Here is a 20,000-nt window from a genome sequence, read left to right on the forward strand (position 1 = left end):
ATTTTAATGAAGTATTATGATTTATTTCGAGAGTTTACATTGATTATGATTGCTGAATGTTGTTGTTGTTGTTGATGAATTATTAGGGTTGTAGTGGTAGTAGGACCAGTGTTACCAGAATGCATTTTGTAGTGAAAAAAACTAAACAGCTCATTGGGGGTAAATTGGTCATTTTAACCAGTTCTATCATGTCCTGTCATGTCTTACCAAACGCTGAACAGCTGTCCTGTCCTGTCCTGTCCCGTCCTGTCCTGTCCTGTCCTGTCCAGTCCTGTCTGCGCACCAAACGCACCCTAAATGAATTGCAGGGATGTGGATGGTCTTAGACATAATAAAAATAGCATCTGTAATCGTACAGATTCGAATATAAAATAACTAAATATATTAAATTATTTATATATTTTTTTAAAATTAAATTAATAACAACAAATTTTCAAAACGCATGCACTCCATATTCCTAACATTTAATGTATTAATTATCCGTAATTAATTTTCCTTTTATGTTGTGTTGAAATTTAATGGACTTTATCTATATGTTTTATGAGATATGATTAAGGTTGTAAATAAGGTGAAGTAATATTCTCGGAGTAATGTCAAACCTTAATCCTTAGAAGTCATGACGTTTATTAAAGCGTGACTTTGTTGACTAAGGATGGTGATTTGCCCGATTCGGTGGAGAACATGACTCACCTGATCCGGACGGGGATGGAGATTCCCTGCTAAAACGGGTCCTGGGGATCTCCGGTAGAATCAAACTGGGGACGGGGATGGGGATTTTCGGTAGACTCAAACTAATAGATATTCTTCATGGTGTTTGACTAGAGACCCCGTACTTGTCGGGGACCGGGGCCGGAGGCTATTACTAAAAACCGGGGTCGGGGATTACAAAACCCTTCCCATTCCCGCCCTGTTACCATGTCTAATGGTGACAAATCTCTATATCATGTATAATATTATGGGTTGAGTTCCGATGAGAATGAGAATTAAGGTGATGAGCGTAAGAAGGAATCTCCGTCCTTAGATGCACATTAGAATGAGATGCATCGAGATGCACCAAATCAATCCTCGTATCAAACACGATATAGGTGAGTTTTGAGATTAAATGTGATCAAGAGTTCAGATCTCTTCTCACACTTAACTCTTCTTCGTCTATATATTATATAATGTAGATAAGGAGAGTTAAGTTGAGAAATGTGAGAAGGAATCTCGACACTTGATCACCTTTGATCTCAAATCCACCTATGAATCGCGGTTGATACAGGGACTAATCTAGTGTATCTCACCCTAATGTGCATCAAAAGGTGGAGATCTCTTATTACATTTTTTTTACCTTAACTCTTATTCTCACCGAAACCCGACTCTATATATAAACATGTGTTTTCTTCTATTTTCTTAATGAATCAATGATATTAAACAATTTGAATTAGGTTGTATATTAAAACTAACACGTAAGACATTAAAAAGGTAAGAACAAATCAATTATCGCGTTACAAATACCATGCATTAAGCCATGGCGTGCCACAAACTTAATATGGTGTCAGATAGGGGTGAGCATAAGCGGGTACCCGCCCTTTTTGACAGGAACCGGAACCGGTTAGAGCGGTTCTTGAATTTTTGGAACCGGAACTGGAACCGCCAAGAACCGGTTCCGGTTCCAGGTACCCGCTTCCTAAAATATTAAAAATTTTTTATTTAGAAAAAAAAATAGAACATTGCCAAAACACTAAATTAAATAAACAAGAATACAAATTATACGGAATAATGGTTACAAATATTGCTTTAACGATTACAAACCATAATAGACTAATAGAAAATGTTCAAAGTTTAACGATTATATACTATAATTGTAAATGTTCAAAGTTTAACGATTATATACTATAATTGTAAATGTTCAAAACTTAACGATTACATACTACGAACTGTAGTTTAGTAGAACTAGAAAGTAGATGAAGAATGAAGATGACCGCGTCATATTTGAATATGTAACTTAATATAAATTTGGTATTGAAAAAAATCAATTATTTTTTTATTGAAAAACAACCGTCGGTTCCGGGTACCCGGCGGGTAACGGTTCCGAAAAACTGAGAACCGGAACCGGAACCGGAACCGTTCTCAATCTGTTCCGTATTTTAGGAACCGGAACCGGAACCACTCATATCGGTTCCGGTTCCAGAACCGGCGGTTCCGGTTCCACAAACGGGTACCCGATTTCGCTGCTCACCCCTAGTGTCAGACACAAAATTTAAGCCAAAGTGGCTATGTTTGGTGAGCCTTTTAGAGCATTGGATATGACAGATATATTTACATAAAAAAATTATAGAAAAAACTTCACGATTGATATTTTGTTAGAAATGATAACTGTAATTTTTAATAAAAAGAAAGACAAAATTATACAGAAGCAACGTCCTTTAGCCATGTTTGGCAAACATAAACTAGTTTTTAATTAGGCCTTGTTTGTTAAAAAAAAAAAAAAAAACTCTTATGTCTGATTCGTTAAGAGGTAGTGTCATTTAGACTGTTTGTTTTTTTCAATTTTTCATAGACACTTATGTTTTATTGTCCTCTTATCTGGTAAGAGGTAAACCAACATCTTATTTGCTTCTTATTGTTCTCTAGACCCTTAGCAACAACGTTGCTCGGTCGTTTAACCTTAATCAATTTCATTTCTCTCAATCGATCCTTACCAAATTGATCCTCACCTCTCTCAATTGATATATTTTAATATGATTTAAATGTATTGCATACCGTCAATCACATATTTTTGTTTAAATGAATGCTAATTATATAATTTAGATGTAAATTTTGTAATGCTGATGAATAAATATGTGAAACTGTATACATCTATCTACATATTGAACACTATAATTTTCTATATATATATATATATATATATATTTGGTAGCGGCTTATTCTGTAAACTTCTAAAGAGAGTTTTATGTAGAAAGTCAAGAATTTTTCAAACATGTCCCTCTTCTTTAAAAACACGTTTTTTTCCATATACAGAAAAACTCTCCAAACAAAAATCTTTTCAATTTATACAGACAGAATAATCCATACAGACAACTTTATCCATACAAGATTTAATAAAAAACCAAACAGACAACCGTTAAATTAATATTTATAAATACATGAAAACATAAAAAGTAAATAATTAATATATATTTTTTAAAATAAAAATAAAAATAAAAAATGTCCAAGAATAGAAAGCTTAATGGATAATATTATGCACACAATCTATTAAAAATACTTAACATTCTTTTTGACAATTGTGGCATTCAGCCTTTGTTTAGTCCATTTTCGTATCTATTCAAATCAGATAAAGTTCTACTTTATAAGGTATTGTCTTATCTACGTTTCATATACAGATCAGATAACGATTAAGACACAGTCTTTGAATCGTTAAGAGATGAATCTTGTTTGATAAAAAAAAAAGTCTGTTTCTTAATGGTTTTAAAACCCTCTAAATGATTTTGTATCATGGGTCTTCCTTAACCATTCAGCGCCCTAATTTCGTTGTAAATAATTACCAGACAATTTTACTTCATTTTGCACTACATCATGAGAATTTCTTAATCATTCTAACAACTTTATATAAAATATTATATTATGACGCTTAAAGAGGTAGTGAGAATGCAACCTTTGCAGAAGCAAAAACTCATAAGTCCGTTAAATTATTAAAAAAGAGAATAAGGACTGTTTAAAACACCTAACTACAGGGATGGAAAATTCAATTTACTCCACAGTATTTTAATAATATAATTAATACTGATATTTCCAAAATAGAATATGTTAGAGTCGCGTGTAAAAGACAGTATAACATTGTGTTCTCTTAAAGGCTTGCAATGTTTTAAATAGATCAACAAAGTTCAAAATGCTTATAATTTTAATAAGGGTTGAGTTCACGTGAGACCAATATATTTTCGTGAGACCTGTGTGACAACTTTTTTACCCTTGAAACTTTACAACAAAACACTGTGAAGGTGAAAAAATTCCGAACCTATTTGATATGCTAATTATTTATAAATTTCCAAAAATATTGACGGTTCAACTCAATTCAACACAGCCCATTACGTGCTAAAAATGCATTTTTAAACCAAACTCAATTTAACTCTTTACTCAACTCATATGAAAACTTTGGGGCCCTTTAATATACTTTAAAGGTGCCCCCATCGGCGGACCCACCATGGTGGTTACGGTGGCACGTGTCACCGTATTATTTCTCCGTCGAATGGTAAAAAAAATTAGGTTTGTGAAAGGTGCAACCGTATTAATCTGTTTTGTGTCACCGTATGTATTTTGAAACTACAATGAGAACAAATTTTATTTGTTAGAGTTGGTTTGCAAAACTTTTATTTCACTCCAGACCCAAATTCAAATCTTGTTAATGTCATTTCTTAGTCAAATAGTGGTATCGATTGAAAAAAAATTCGTATATTTGTTTCTTATAGTCAACCGGTGCCACTATTTGAAAAAATTTCCCCATAGTTTTTTCTTATAGTCAAATGATGTCACCTTTTGAAAAAAAAATCATGGGTCCGTCCCTGGCTGCCTCCACTAGGCAAAAATTCTGGATCCGCCACTAGGTACATCCATTCAGATAAATCATGGGTCCGTTGCTGTTATGAAGTTCGATTTATACGATCAACAAAAGTCGAGCTCGAGATCGTACCGTTTAAAAACGTAACGAAATTGATAACATCTAACGGAATCAGATAAAATTCGGTATTTTATTTTTTTATGTTGCACTTGGAACATGTTTTGTTAGGTAAAGTGTCGGTTGCTTTTGCCGGAAACGGAGGGGAAACTTGGGGACTGTTTTTTCGCTTTTTCAAAGTCGTACGTTTCAAATATATAAATAAACAAAAAAAAAACATGTTTTCCGTGAGATGTCGTTTCAATGTTTCAATTAACCCCCTTGAAATTTCATATTTGGGCAAAAACGGTCCTCTTTTTGTATTGTATTGTTTAATTGTACGGTGTATTTATCGAGTTACTTGAGTTCGAACTTAGAGGGTGTTTGAGATTGCTTATTTTAGGTGTTTTTATTTATTTATTTTAGTCTGGCATCGGTGATAAGCTAAATGCTAATGTTTGGATGAGGAAAAATAAAACTGCTTATTCCGGTGTCAAACAGATAATAAGCAGTTTTTGATAAGTTAATCTTTTCTGACTTATGAAAAACTGTTTATTACCAGTTTACCATTTTAACTTTGTTTTATTAATGTTTGTTAATTATTAATCTTATTGATATAAATTTTTGTCAAAGATATTATTATAAATGATGAAAAACAAATTTTTACATGTTAAAAAAATCAAATAAGTCAATAATATGGAAGACTGTCCTTTTTGGTCATTTTACATATATAAGCAAAATTTGTCAAACACTAAAAAACAACTTATCAGTTTATTGTTTTTTTGGTACTGTTATAAGCTAATCCAAACACTTTTTACAAAACTCCGGTTTGACATCATATAAGTTAATAAACACTTTTACAAAAAAGCATAAGTTGCTTTAAATAAGCAATCTCAAACACCCCCTTGATACTTCTTGAGCTTAAACTGACCTCGAAAAAAAAAAAGGCGAAGTCTTTTAACTTAATCAGACGAGCTCTGTAACACCAATGAGCGGGAACGCTGTCAGGGCGATGCCCCTTGAAACCCCACCAGGGGCGCTTCTCCTGGCCCCTCGCATTCCCGAGATGAACTTAACTTATCTGTGCGTGCACTCTGCACCTTTAGGATCGAATTATAATTAAATCTAATTTCGGCTTGTCTCACATTAATCCCGATCATACTAAATGGCTTGATGACACTAAAATCACCAACATAAGATTTTACAAAAAAGAAGTTACAAGTTTCAAGACATGCAAACAATGAACACGAAAATATTTAGGGCGGCTTTTTGATCCGTAGTAAACGAGATAGTAAGTAGAAAACGTCAATATGTATGTTTACAGCTCATGTAAAACAAAACAGTAATATATCCGTCCTTAATTCTCATATTATGGATCCAGTTCGGATCAATGTGGAGTCCTCGAGTACAAACGTTTTAACGTTATCGTTGTAATCCCTGAACGCGTCCTTAATGTCGTTTTGTACTTAAAACTGCTACGTGGTGCAATTTAGAGCCAAAGACCGCAAACCAAACAATATTTGCAGTTTGAGCGTTTTTTCAAACCCCATGTGCCTCAAACCGCAAGTACCACACAGTAAAATGCGATGCGGTTTATGATGGTTGTATCGAAATGTGATCGTGGGATGTGGCAATAATTTTTCATAGTCTATATAATACAAAGTTTGGTTGTCCATACAACACGGAGTGAAATGTCGCGATACATATAACATAATTACGTCCATATGCACACAAAAAACAAACGAAAACAACATTTTTCATCAAACTTCCGTGTCTCGACAAATTTAAGGGGATTACTTACAACGTTTGTTTAGACTCTAGAATAGACATGGCCAAAAACCGGTCCTGGGCAGGGCCGGGCCCAAATCGATCATGGGCTAAAACAGTAACAATCCAGACCGGTTACACCGTCCCGGTCCCGTCGAAATACTAACTCCCGGTTAAGGGTTTTTGTAATCGGTTACGGTAACCGGTCCAAGGCCGGGCCTATACAAAAAAAAAACATTTTCTTTATACAATTTTTTTTAACTTTTTTTGATAAATTTTTAAAAAAACTTTAATGTTATTCTAATACACTTTAAATAATCTAATTTAGACAATCAGATACACTTAAAAAATACGTTTGTTTTATAATTGGTTTTCAATCAAATACACTTAAAAATTAGTTTTATAATTGGTTTTCCATCAAATACACTTAAAAAATATGTTTTATTGTAAATTTGTAATTTGATTTTCAATCAAATACACTTAGAAATACATATAAAAATACATTTTTTTTGAAAAATAATCAGGCTGGTCCTAGAACGGACCGGGTCTTGTTTTTGGATGAAAACCATAACCGGCAATCCCAAACCGGTCTCGGGTCGATCCGGTCCTAAGTCGGTCCTGGGCCGGGCCGGACCCATTTAGCCATCTCTACTCTAGAAGACCTATTAGACTGGGTTACTTACAATAAATATATGTGAAACATATATATTGTGAAAAATATATGTTAATCATTACCTTAAATTAAATTTAACCGTAAGGTAAGTGGAAAAAATTATGTGAAATAATGCATTATTGTTTTCAAAGTTATCACAATTTTATGGGTTCTCAAATAATCATTCCGCACTGATATTATATATATATATATATATATATATTTTATGTATCTACAAAAATCGTGGATCATGTAAAACATGACATAAAAAGAATGATTAAAAAAGTGGAAACATAATGTACAAATTGGTATGAGATGATGATGGTTAACGTGGTTTGGGCTACCGGCCATCAAGTATAGTGACCGTGATTTCATTCACGGTCATGGATTCATCTTGCTTGCTCGATGACTCGGCTTCGAAATGCCGCTTTCCGAGACAGAATCCAGGGTATTTCGGCTGTGCCAGTTGTACGACTTCACTGCTCAACATTAACAACACTTTCGACATATTAGGTCGGTCGTCTGCTTGTTCTTGAATACACAACAATCCGATCTGTATGCATCTTAATACTTCATCTTTCGAAAATTTTGCACCTACGGATTCATCAAGCAGTTCTAAACCCCTCCCTTCGTTCCATAGCTTCCATGTCTGAAAAATATCGTGTTTTTTGGTCAATCTAATATAAAAAGGAGCAAACGGGAGGTTCAAATAATAAGTCTAAATATCATGAGAAAGTAAGAAAGAATGTTAAATGGAAAATTCATATGTGAATAGTTGAAAATATCCATTTGAAGATGCAAATGTAACCCATTTGTACCATTGATTCACATGTGCATATTCAAATATAGATTTTCAAACTCTTCACTAGATTCACATGTGAATCTTCACTTTTTACCTTTTTATTATATTTAGCATTTTTATCTGCAAACGCAATTAATTTACAAGCACATTTAGACTCTATATGGTATTTCTCCAAGAAAAAAAGCAAATACCGCAGATTAGTGGTTATTACTGATTAGTACTTACATGTCCGAGGAGGTTAAGTTGGTTATCCGCATAGTAGAATCCTCTGTTCTTTTTACCGCTCACTATCTCGAGCACCAAAACCCCAAAACTAAAGACATCTGATTTTATCGAGAAGAGTCCATCCATTGCATATTCGGGTGACATATAACCACTGCAAAATAGTAATAATAACAATAAGAAGAAGAAAAAAAAAACACACGACGTCCAAAAGTCGTCTGAAAAATACAAAAGATACTTACTGTGTTCCAACTACTTTCTTTGTTTCTGCTTCGGTTTGATCGCTCCCAAAAATCCGCGCCATACCAAAATCTGATATCTTTGGGTTCATTTCCCTATCTAACAAAATATTACTTGCTTTAAGATCTCGATGAATGATTCTAAACCTCGAATCTTGATGAAGATAAAGAAGTCCTCGAGCGATCCCAGATATGATATCGAATCGTCTTTGCCAATTAAGTAGCGGGCTTTTCTCTTTATCTGCAACGAATTCAAGAAACATGACTAAATCTCGACTACGAAAAACCCGAGAGTCGATTGGAAAAAAAAAACCCTGAAACTCACTGAAAAGAAACGTATTGAGACTTTTGTTTTCCATATACTCGTATATCAACAACTTTTCTTCGACCTCAATGCAACAACCGAGTAGTCGAACGAGGTTTCTGTGTTGAAGTTTCGCGATTAATCGAACCTCGTTTTTAAGTTCTTCGATCCCTTGACCCGATGTTCGTGAGAGCCTTTTTATAGCTACAACTTCACCTTCCATCAACTTACCCTAATATCACCACCAACAAAACATCCATGAAAAAGGAATATAATTTTAAAAATGTGTAATTATTATACTTTTTAATTAGTTAAATGACAACTTTACCCTTGATAATCGAGGCAATAATTAGTTTCTCCATTTCATAATTAAGGACAAAATTGGAATGTAGACACGTAAATAGAAAAGGGAGGTTCAGGAGAAAACCCCAAAAAAATGAAAAACTAAGGAACAACATGGTAATTGTTCATGTGCACACCATCCAGATGAACGGTTACCAGAGTATTCCTCAGTTTTTCATTTTTTTTTTTGCAGTTTCACCTAAACCTGACCGGTAAATAGAAATACAAACATTTAACTTTAAAAATATGTAAAAAAGTACATTATTTTACCTTGTAAACACATCCAAACCCACCTTGCCCGAGCTTATTTGCATCAGAGAAGTTGTTTGTGGCCATAACGAGAGTCGTAAACTCGAATAAGGGTAACTCGAGCTCATCCGTCGTCGTTTCACCCGAATAATCTTTTTTACTTGACAAAATAATCCCCTCATTCATCAAGAAATCTTGACTTCTTTCAAGTGGACCTATATTAATAACATAAAAAATCATAATTTCAAAATCACGGGGACGAAAATAGCAATTTTCAACAAACCACAAAGATGAAAACGCAATTTACTCTTTTTTTATTATCTCAGATATCCAACCCACTATGCGAGCTGACTAATCTCAGGTCGACCACCCGCTTCGCGTGTAACCCAGAGTCACCGCATTTGAACTTTCGTGGCCACAGGGAGATTTTTATTTCTCATTGGATTCGAACATGTGACCTCCAGACACTTTTGACATTTGGAGTCCAAGCTCAAACCAATCGGGCACCACCTTTGTGGTTTTTATGTATTATTTCCTATGCTACTTGGAATGATATTCGACTCTTAAATGTCAAAACTACCTCTTTTATCTATCTTTGAATTATTCAATCGTCGCAATTTCTTCCTCCTCAGATAAACGAGTATCAGTAGAATTATCAACACTGCACAAGCTCCGACTGTAATGCCGACAATCATGGCAACATTGTTGTCAGAGCCGGACTTTGAAGATCCGGCCGTCGATGGTTTGTCTGCAATAGACGAATGAGTAACGATTAATGTATACCTACTAACCAGTTGAAATAAATTTAAAGGGTCATTTTTCAAAGGCTAAAATTGTCAAAAACCAATTTAAGATACAATTATTAGTGCATGTGATATACTTTTGTAAGGATAATTTGGTCCATCCCTAAAAAAATGACACAAATTTAATGCATGACGTACAATTTATTAAAGTAGTTCATCAATATAAAATTACAAAACTAATGCTATTTGAATTGATACATAATTTAATCACGTATAGCCGTTGATCAATGATAAACACTGACTGAGTAACAGTACGGTCTAGATAAATGCTGACAGAAAATGGTTGATTATCAAACGTTTGGGTAAGCGCTAACTAAAGCACTAACCAAATCAGAAACCAACCTTTTTTCTTACTGAATCAGCATCTCAGTCAAACATATTTATAAGTAGGGGTGCTCATGGGTTAGGTTGATCGGGTTGAAGACATTTGAACAACCTAACCCGATGCTTCCGATTTGAAAAATCCTAACCCAACCCAACCAAACCAAAGTGCAACCCAACCCAACCCAAGGGTTGGTCAGGTTGATACTTTGGTGCATTAAAATATTTTTCTGACTTTGAATATGTTATTTCTCTACTCATAATTTCTTTCTCATCATCAACCATTTGATACAACTTATTCATATTTCTTACATGTATCACATTCAATTGATTTTCTCAATTTACATATATAATTACTAAACATATATACGAATGAGTTATGTAGAGATGTGAATAGATTGAAAATACGCGTACATGAAGGACGTACGTGATAGTGTAATTGTCTAATGTATATACTAATAGAAATTCAACAATCATATTAAATTCAATAAATAAAAGGATATCGGGTTCATTGGGTTGAGTTGGGTTCAAATAATATCAACTCAATACATACATTTTGAAAATTTTGCAACTCGATTAGACATCAGGTTGCTTCGAGTTAAGTTATTTCGCGTTGGGTTGATCGGGTTGGTAGGGGTTTTGAGCACCCCTATTTATAAGTCAGAGAGTATTGGCAAACAACCACCCTTCTTACAGGATAAGTATCTTAACCCTGTAACAACTTACAGTCAGCAAGTGCTAAACAACCCTCAAATTCAGTATTTTCTTTAACGATAATCTAAAACGACCCTTTAAAGGATCATGTAGTTCCCTACTGTATTTTCTCGATGAAAACCATAATTCCTAAAACGCCCTTAACCGACAATAACCATCTGTTTTAATTAAGACATTTTATTGTAAATACTTTTAAGACATGTAAAGTGGTATTAAATTCCATTGTAAACACATGGTCAATCAATCACTATACCAAGAGGATTTATGAATGAAGGTAGGTGCTTGGAGTTTAGACCATGAATGGTTAGTCAAAGCAAGTGGGGCCAATGATTCATTATACCTTTTAAAATCTTTGACAACAATCATGGTACCAAACAATCATTATTCATATGTGAATAATGCATGATGTTTCATATATTTTCTTGTAAATGTCTCAAAATCATGTTTTGTTTTTCTACAAAAAGATTATTTCAATTATTTGATTACAATAAAAGGTGCAATGATTAAAAATCTTTAATCACCGACAATAATTATGCTATATGTAAGGTTTTAAACGAGAACACCTTCATTTTACGAAAACATGAAAAACCTTTTTTTCTTTTACTATACATGATATTGTATTTCATCACATTAGATACTAAATCAGAGACATGAAACGACCTTTGACGCATAGATCACTAGCCAAGTCGTCATACATCATCAGGTTCATTCACATGTAATAAGGGTGTTTTTTGTAAAATTTAGATATTCTCGTTTGAACCTCCACCTTTACTATATAATAGGGTTGGGTTCAGGTGAAACCAACATGTTTTCGTAAGACCAAACTTCACAGTAATTAATTGTAAAGGTATGAAAAACAACGAATCTTTACAGCAAAAACACTGTGAAAGTTCAGTGTTATTTAAGTGGTCTCACGAAAATAATTTGGTCTCAAATGATCTCAAGTCTATATATATAATTATAATTATTGTTTATACTATAAAAAGTGTCATGTTCAAGGTATCCCCATCCCGAGTTTTTAATTTCAGGAATCCCTATTCCAACCAACTTAGAGATAGTCAAAACGGGTACGAGTACAGGTTTTTTTTTTTTTTTTTGCATCCGAGTATTAAAAAAAAGATGGTTGAAAAGTACTCAAGATGAAAGTATATGGATTAAAAATAAACTTTCAAATAAATCTAGGGGTCAAAACTAGCAAACTTTAAAAGCCCATGGACCAAATGTGTAATTTTCTTTATCTTGATTGCTAACGAAAAGAATCACGCAACCATTCACGGGGACAACGGAAAGGGTTGGTCAAGACACTTTCACATGTAAAATGTTAGGTGGTCCAAAATTGGTCAAGAACCACAAATTATTTCCCCTCTACTTGTACCTTATGCATCATGAGTTGTACATTCCAAAAGTGGACTTTTTCGTCAATAAAGTATTAAACATATTGTTGGCTCTTTTTATTGATGTATCTTCGTAAAGTAATACTTGTTAAAGTGTTACTTGTGAAATACTGACGTAACAAGTAGCACTTCAGCAAGTGACGCTATCATGTCAGCATTTCGCAAGTAGCTCTTTAACAACTTGCGAAATTGTTGTTTGTCAAATTTTTGACTATTTTGATGAATTGTGTATAAAAACGACTATAAATAAAACGAGGGGAGAGTCAAATATGGCTATTTTGGACGATTTCCCAGATTTAGAATGGTATTATCGCAAAATAACAACTTTTCAAAACATTTATATTAAACAGCCACCCAGTTCGCAAAATGGGCTTTTACGAGCTGGTCCCAACTATAAAACTCACTTAAGACGACGTCAGGTAAGTTTTGATGTATACTGGTTTAAAGCTTGGAAACGCCACAGACGACTGGTTAGCAAAATAGGGTCACTCTACGAGCTTTATGAATGATACTTTGTGTATTAAAATAATCAAGATTCGTATACGAAAACTGAAAAGATAAAGCTTGCAAAAAGGGGGAGAGTTTGGAAAGACTGTTTTGCTAATTGGGTAACTGTTGTATAGAAAATTTACTGATTATCCTTATTTTTATTAATAAGGATCGTAACTTACGGGTTATCTACTAAAAGTTTATCAGATAAACGCTTACTGACCAGAACCATCACCCTCGTTTTCTCGGTTATCATATTTCCCGGTCGTCAAAATTAATTATCAGTAAACATCTTTTACCTAATAAGTGATTATCGAATAAGATTGTCGGTCTCTTTCATATTTACCAGATAAAGTAAGTGACATCAGTGAACAGTTACCCGATTAGTAAACATACTTTATTATCAAAATTTGGTCATATTAAACAATTATAAGTTTATTTTTTAATTCATTATTTAATAAGAAAACAAAATGAAACATATCTACCCTAGAAAAAAAGGGTTGAATTAATTTATTATTTTTAAAATAAAATTAATTTAAAATTCAATTATTTTTATCTCCATATTAGAATTTTTTGACAACAAAAGATTTAAATTATTTTTATTGGAATTTATTTATAATTTCTAATAAAATAATTCGATTTGATTTTTAATAATATAATTCCCGTAAAATGAAACGTAAAACGACTTCTATAACTTATGACCTGTATAGATCCGAAAAAGGTATATGCTTTCCATGTAATGGTAAAACAACGACCTGTATGGTACAAGTTGCTAATGCATGTATCGTTATCCAGCTATGGTAACTTTTCGGTTCATGGGAACAATAGCATTATCAACTTCTTGTATAGTACAAGTCATTAATGCACGTAAAACTACCCTCCAATGGAAATTTTCAAGTCAGAGATGTATGGTACAAGTTGTTAATGCACGTATCGTGACCCTTCTATGGTAACTTTTCAGTTCATGGTTGAAAATTTCCATCGAAGGGTACAATTACAGTATCAATGACTTGTATAGTATAAGTCATCGCTACACATAAAACTAACCTCCAATGGAAATTTTCAAAAGACGTATGGTACAAGTTGTTAATGCACGTATTTTTAACTTTAAATTCTAACTTCCACGTTTATGCTCAAAGATCATGCAAACTAAAATTTAAAAAATTCCATCGAAGGGTACCATAACGATACTAACGACTTGTAAGGTACAAGTCGTATGCACGTAAAACTACCCTCGGATGGGAAATTTCAAGTCAGAGACGTATGGTACAAGTTGTTAATGCACATATCGTGAACCTTCTATGTTAACTTTAAGCATGCAAACTAAAATTCGAAAAAGTATACCTTTTCCAACGAAGGGTATAACAACGATACTAAAGACTTGTAAGGTACAAGTCATTAATGCACGTAAAACTACCCTCCAATGGAATATTTCAAGTCAGAAACGTATGGTACAAGTTGTTAATGCACATATCGTTAACCTTCTATGTTAATTTTAAGCATGCAAACTAAAATTCGAAAAAGTATACCATTTCTATCAAAGGGTACAATAACGATACTAACGACTTGTAAGGTACAAGTCGTTAATGCACGTAAAACTACCCTCCGATGGAAAATTCCATTTTATCAGAAGTTAGAAAAAAAAGACGTACCCAAATCAGAAGCTGCAACTCTAACGTAAAGATCTTGACCACCATTTTCGGTGTCAGCATATTGTCTCATATCGAAAAGATCCACGGCCCAAATCACACAACCCGACCCGCCGGAAGTGATATCCATATTAGCATAAGCAGCACAAGCACAATTCCGTTTACAAATCTCTTCACACCGGCTCAAATTCATACTCCGATCGACGAACGCTTTCGAGCTTACCGGCAATTTCATGTTCTTCAATGGCAGAAATCCGTCCGACCCGCAATCCAATTCGGAGCTCCGAACACACCCGCCCGACCCATCTCGTAAATCCCACGCTTGCTGGTTTTTTGGCCGGAATCCCTTCGGACATTTGCAAACTGGAGACAGGTTCGAATCGCAAATGCCGAACGGCCCACATTCGCCGTAGTAATCGCATTGATCGCGTGGAGCGAACCAGTAATTGCTCCACGTTTTCGATGTTTCTACCCACGTGAATCGTTGAAGCAATCCCGAAGAATTCATAATCAATCGGGAATAAACGGAAGTGTTTCGCATTTCGAATGAGTATGTAATCTCCTCGGAATTGTTTTCGAATTCGAACTCGATTAAGTTCGCCGTTACCATCTCCGGTACACCGCTAAACCTTCTCCCGTTCCACGGCCCGCTCCGGTAAGTCGGAGTTTCCATACTCAACAAAAAAACCTCCGGGAACCCATCGGTATTCATTTTGAAAGAATACTCGCCGGAACCCGGATCGGTGGCGGTCTTCCACGACTGTAAAAACCGGTTCACTCCGGTTCTCCGGCTCCACCCGATTTTCATCTCCGGCAACAAAGTATCCGTCGGAAAATCAAAGCTCTGCCAGATGTAATTCTTCTCGTCGTCATCATTTTCACGGCGAACAACAAAGTTTCCGTTGTCGAGCAGCTGTCCCACCATGTTCTCCACCGCCGGTGCCGATTGGTTAGTCCACCAGACGGCGGTTTCACTCTGATCCACAACGACCAACTTTCCATTCTCCTCGATTGTTAATTTTCCGGCCGATGAATTAATGGGGGCGTCTCTATTTGCTACCCAAACGTACTCTTTCATCTCGACATTTTTGTACCAAATTCCTAAATACAAATTACCGTTGCCTCGATTGAAGAAACCCATCTCGAAAACTTCACCATTAGAGACCAGAGTTTGATTTCCAGCGAGGGGTTTGGTCGGCGAGATGGTGTCGATAGCTACAGAGAAAAACGGGAAGAAGAGAGAGAAGACGATGATGAAGGTACAACAATGGAGGTTTTTCATTTCCACAGAGAGAAATTTAGAGAATTCGAGAACCCTTTTGAGTTTTTTGAATTGGGGTTTTGTGATTTTGATTGATTTTGTTGTTGTTGTTCATGTGAACGTGGTTTCTGTGTCATTCAAAGAATTTCTTGGTAGAAAAAGGAACAATGAAGTGTTTGTTGACCTCATCTCGTTTCTTTGTTGGGTAGGCCTTGATTTTGTTTTTATTGTTAAAATAATGTTTTGTAAGGTATATGGGACGAAACAGGATGAGACAAAACCAACTCTCTCATGTTTGGTGCAACATGGGATTAAACAAGAACTTACTGTCCCACGTTTGGCGCGATATAAGACAAGGCCAAGAATTGAGATAAGATGGAACAACATGAGACAAAAGAGGTTTTTTTCTTATTCCACCTAAATAAATGAAACAAGATGGAACAAGAATGTGACATAAACTAAAATATTATTAATCTACCCTAGTTTGATTGCATCGAACGGTGTATACGGTGGTATGGTTCACCGCTTCGTTTCTTTGTTACAGTGTAAATGTGACATTGTATTATTTTGTTGAGTATGATCGTATATTTCCTAAAACTACAGTAATTATACAAGTTTTTATTGGTAGAGTTGGTTTGCTCAGTCTTTTCTCTCTTCCAGGTCGGGGTGCTCACGATGCAGTTTAGGGCCAAACGCACCACATATGCGGTTTGAAGATTCTCTGAAACCACACTGTATGTCTTAAACTGCGACGCGGTGCGGTTTGTACCTCATACACACTTCAATCCAAGAATTTAAAATCACAACTTTGAAATAAATTCGATTTGGTGACGTTTTTGAATTCCATACAATAAAAAGTTCTAATACGTTCGAAACGTGTGATTAAAAATAGTGCCACGTAAAGTATAGAGTTCAGTAGTCAATTTATATATATTTGAAAGGTTAACTTCAAAATAAATTCGACTATGATTTTTTTTATTAACCTGGATATCCAACCCGTTACGTGAGCCGACTAATCCCAGGACGACCACCTGCTTTGCAGATAACCCGGAGTCATCGTATTTGAACTTCCGTGACCACAGGAGAATTTTAATTCCTCCTTGGATTGGAACCTGGGACCTCCCGGTACTTTTGACCTTTGGAGCCAAGTTCAAACCAATCAGGCACCACCCTTGAGGTTGATATTTAAGAAAATACCAAAAAAAAAAAAAAAAACCTCAAATAAGGAATCTACAATGTAAAAATTATAAAAATGAACATAAAAAATTAATAAATAATCAATAATGTATTAACTATTTTTATCTGATAAATGATTATGCATGTAAAATACATTTATTTATTGATATATAAAAATATTTGTGTGCTACAGTTTGAACTGTGACATGATGATTAAAAACCGCAACACGTACTGCAACGTCTGGTTTGATGAAAATGTAAACCGTAAATCGCACCGAAAAGGTTCTAAACCGCAAGTTGCGGTACGATATGAATGGTTTGTGCAATTAGATGAACACCCCTACTTCAGTATGCATGTTTGAATGTCATTTGTATTATTTTCTTAGTTTTTAGCATTTAGGGGCTGTTTATCCAAATGCTTACCCAGTAAGTGTTTATCTATATGAGTCAACACTATAATTTACTTTGATGCATAAGGTTTTAGGATATCAAAACGTATTGAATGCAACAATTTACTGGATAAGTGCTTACCTGAATAAAAGTTGTAATCTTCACTTACCGGGTAAGACTCTCTATCCTTCACATTGCTCTTATCCGGTATGATTCTTGGCCCTTGTTACATACATCCGATGAGGAAATTTATCCGGTAAGCACTTGCCAAATAAGCCTTCAGTAAACGACTTCTTAATTTCAAGCTTATTAAGATTCTGAAGAAAAAAATTGGAATAAAAAACTCAAACACTGGACCCTACATAGGAAAAACAAGAAATTAACCAAAAGACCAATGATGATACTGTGAAAAATATTCATAGATTCGTTCTGTACAGTAAAATGGTACAATCAGTTGAAAACATTTCGAGGTCCGCCTCTAAAAAAATGCTGATCTAAATGTTAAGATGTTAATACAACGACAATTTTACACTTTTTAAATGCACAGAACTCGTCATATTTAACATCTGGTGTTCGAAAAATAAGTACCAGGTGATGATAATCATTTCAATTATTATTTTTATAAAATATTTTTAATAAACTTTTTTTAAAATTACATTTTTCCTTATCAATAAATAATTATTTTAATTTTGTTAGTAAAATTTATATGCTTTAAATTATATTATATTGTTAAATTAAAATTAAATGTAGGGATGTACAAAAAACCGTCAACCCGTGAAAGCCGTCCAAACCAACCTGGTAACAACCCAATTAAGCTCAACCTGCCTAATCGCCCAACCGCCTAACCGCTAACCCGCCAATTATAAGGGTTGAAATTGGATTGAGCTTAGCTCAACCCGTCCAACCCGCCGTTAATATATAATTTTTATAAAACTTTATTCATATATATGTTTATTATGTGTGTGTGTGTGTGTATATATATATATATTATTAATGTATAAATTTTATATAATTTTTATTGATATTATATTTTGTTTCATTTTAGCTAAACATATAGGTTACCAAAAGAGATTCACGATCAAAGAATGATGACAAATAATCTAATTAATAAGAAAAAATATTGATTTTTTTTGCAGCAACAACAAATTGATATGTTGGAGAATATGAATGATATTGATAGATATTTGATGGACGAATCATCAATCTATGACGCTTTTAAAGAGTTACAATATGTTTATAGGATGATTTTGGACGTTTTAACAAATTCTATGATGTTTTTAAATAACTTGACGTATTAGTGTTTTATACAACACGACTTGAAAAAGTGTCATATGAACATAGGTGTCCTATAAATAGATGAGTTTACGAGACACTTCTCAAAACGTTTCTATAAAATAACTAATACAACATTTTAGTTAAAAATCATTCTAAAACACTTGTTGAAACGTCCAAAAACGTCATATAAACATATTGTAACCTTTTTAGATAGGACGTTTTATAGTATGGTTCATAAACTTAAGTTTTATGAATTATTTCATTCGTCAAATTATGTAACTACTAACAGCCAACCCAACCCACCTCAACCCGCAAGAGTTGGGTTGAGATTTTTTCAAACCGCCATAATTGGGTTGGATTATAAAATTGTTGTAAACCGTCGAACCCAATCCGCGTACACCTTGATTAAATGCTTTACAAAAAGAAAACAACATGATATTGATTGACCAAGAAAGTATGGAAAGATGTGTGAAATATTGATGGTTGTTGTGTAGAAACCCATAATTTGATGGGTAGGGATTTGAAATTTCTAAACTTTATCCTATAATTCTTATTTTTATATTATATTATAAACAATATGAAGGTATAAATAATATCGAACTTTTATAATAATAAGAAGGACAAATTGTATTAAAAATAACGTACTTTAACTTGATTTCTATTTTGTGTAACATATTTTTAAAACTTCCATTTTGATATCTAAGATGTAAAGTTTTAACTATTTAAGTACCCGAGTAACCGGTTGAAACATTAACCAATTACCATGCTTCAACCGGTTACCCGGGTACTTAAATATTTAAAATTTTACATATTTAGTATCAAAATAAAAGGTTTGAAAGTACGTTACCCAGAATAAAAATTAAGTTAAAATACGTTATTTTTTCATTCAATTCGCCTTTTAATTATTATTATTAAAGAAATAAATATTTGATTAAGAATTGTTTCATTAAAGAGAGGGGTGTTAATCCGGCAGTTCGGGTTTAGTTATAAAGCAATATATATATATATATACTTGGGATCATGTGAGACCAGCCTGTTTTCGTGAGACCCGTGAGACCAACATTTTACACTTGAAACTTCACAGCAAAATACAGTGAAGGTGACTTTTTAAAACCTTCACAGTGTTTTTGCTGTGAAGGTTCGACTTTTTTTAAACCTTCACAGTGTTTTTGATGTGAAGGTTACGTGTAAAAATGTGGTCTCACGGGTCTCACGAAAACATGCTGGTCTCACGTGAACCCAACCCTACATATATATATATATATATATATATATATATATATATATATCCAATAGACTTTGACAATGAATTCAATCG

At 34.0% G+C, this 20,000-nt stretch overlaps 1 protein-coding gene across 1 annotated transcript; it reads right to left on the reverse strand.

The window, feature by feature from the left end:
• Positions 1 to 7,381: 7,381 nt before the first annotated feature.
• LOC112526819 (receptor-like serine/threonine-protein kinase SD1-8) lies at positions 7,382 to 15,862 on the reverse strand. The gene is made up of 7 exons (XM_025137237.1): positions 14,584 to 15,862; positions 9,791 to 9,958; positions 9,232 to 9,425; positions 8,641 to 8,851; positions 8,319 to 8,556; positions 8,080 to 8,230; positions 7,382 to 7,701 (listed from the first exon to the last, which is right to left on the reverse strand). Exons 1-7 carry the CDS (start codon positions 15,860 to 15,862, stop codon positions 7,393 to 7,395), a joined length of 2,550 nt encoding a protein of 849 aa, XP_024993005.1. The 3' UTR covers positions 7,382 to 7,392.
• Between the last annotated feature and the right edge of the window lie 4,138 nt (positions 15,863 to 20,000).

Source organism: Cynara cardunculus (genome assembly GCF_001531365.2).
Source record: "Cynara cardunculus var. scolymus isolate 2C chromosome LG 14, CcrdV1, whole genome shotgun sequence".
Classification (NCBI taxonomy): Eukaryota; Viridiplantae; Streptophyta; class Magnoliopsida; order Asterales; family Asteraceae; genus Cynara; species Cynara cardunculus.

Excerpts from the sequence above, each read along its gene's own strand:
- LOC112526819 (XM_025137237.1), bottom strand. The coding sequence starts at position 15,862 with ATGAAAAACCTCCATTGTTGTACCTTCATCATCGTCTTCTCTCTCTTC. Across the intron at positions 9,959-14,583 it reads AGTTGCAGCTTCTGATTTGG|ACAAACCATCGACGGCCGGA; the intron begins GTACGTCTTTTT and ends CGTCTATTGCAG. Across the intron at positions 7,702-8,079 it reads AACTTAACCTCCTCGGACAT|ACATGGAAGCTATGGAACGA; the intron begins GTAAGTACTAAT and ends GATATTTTTCAG.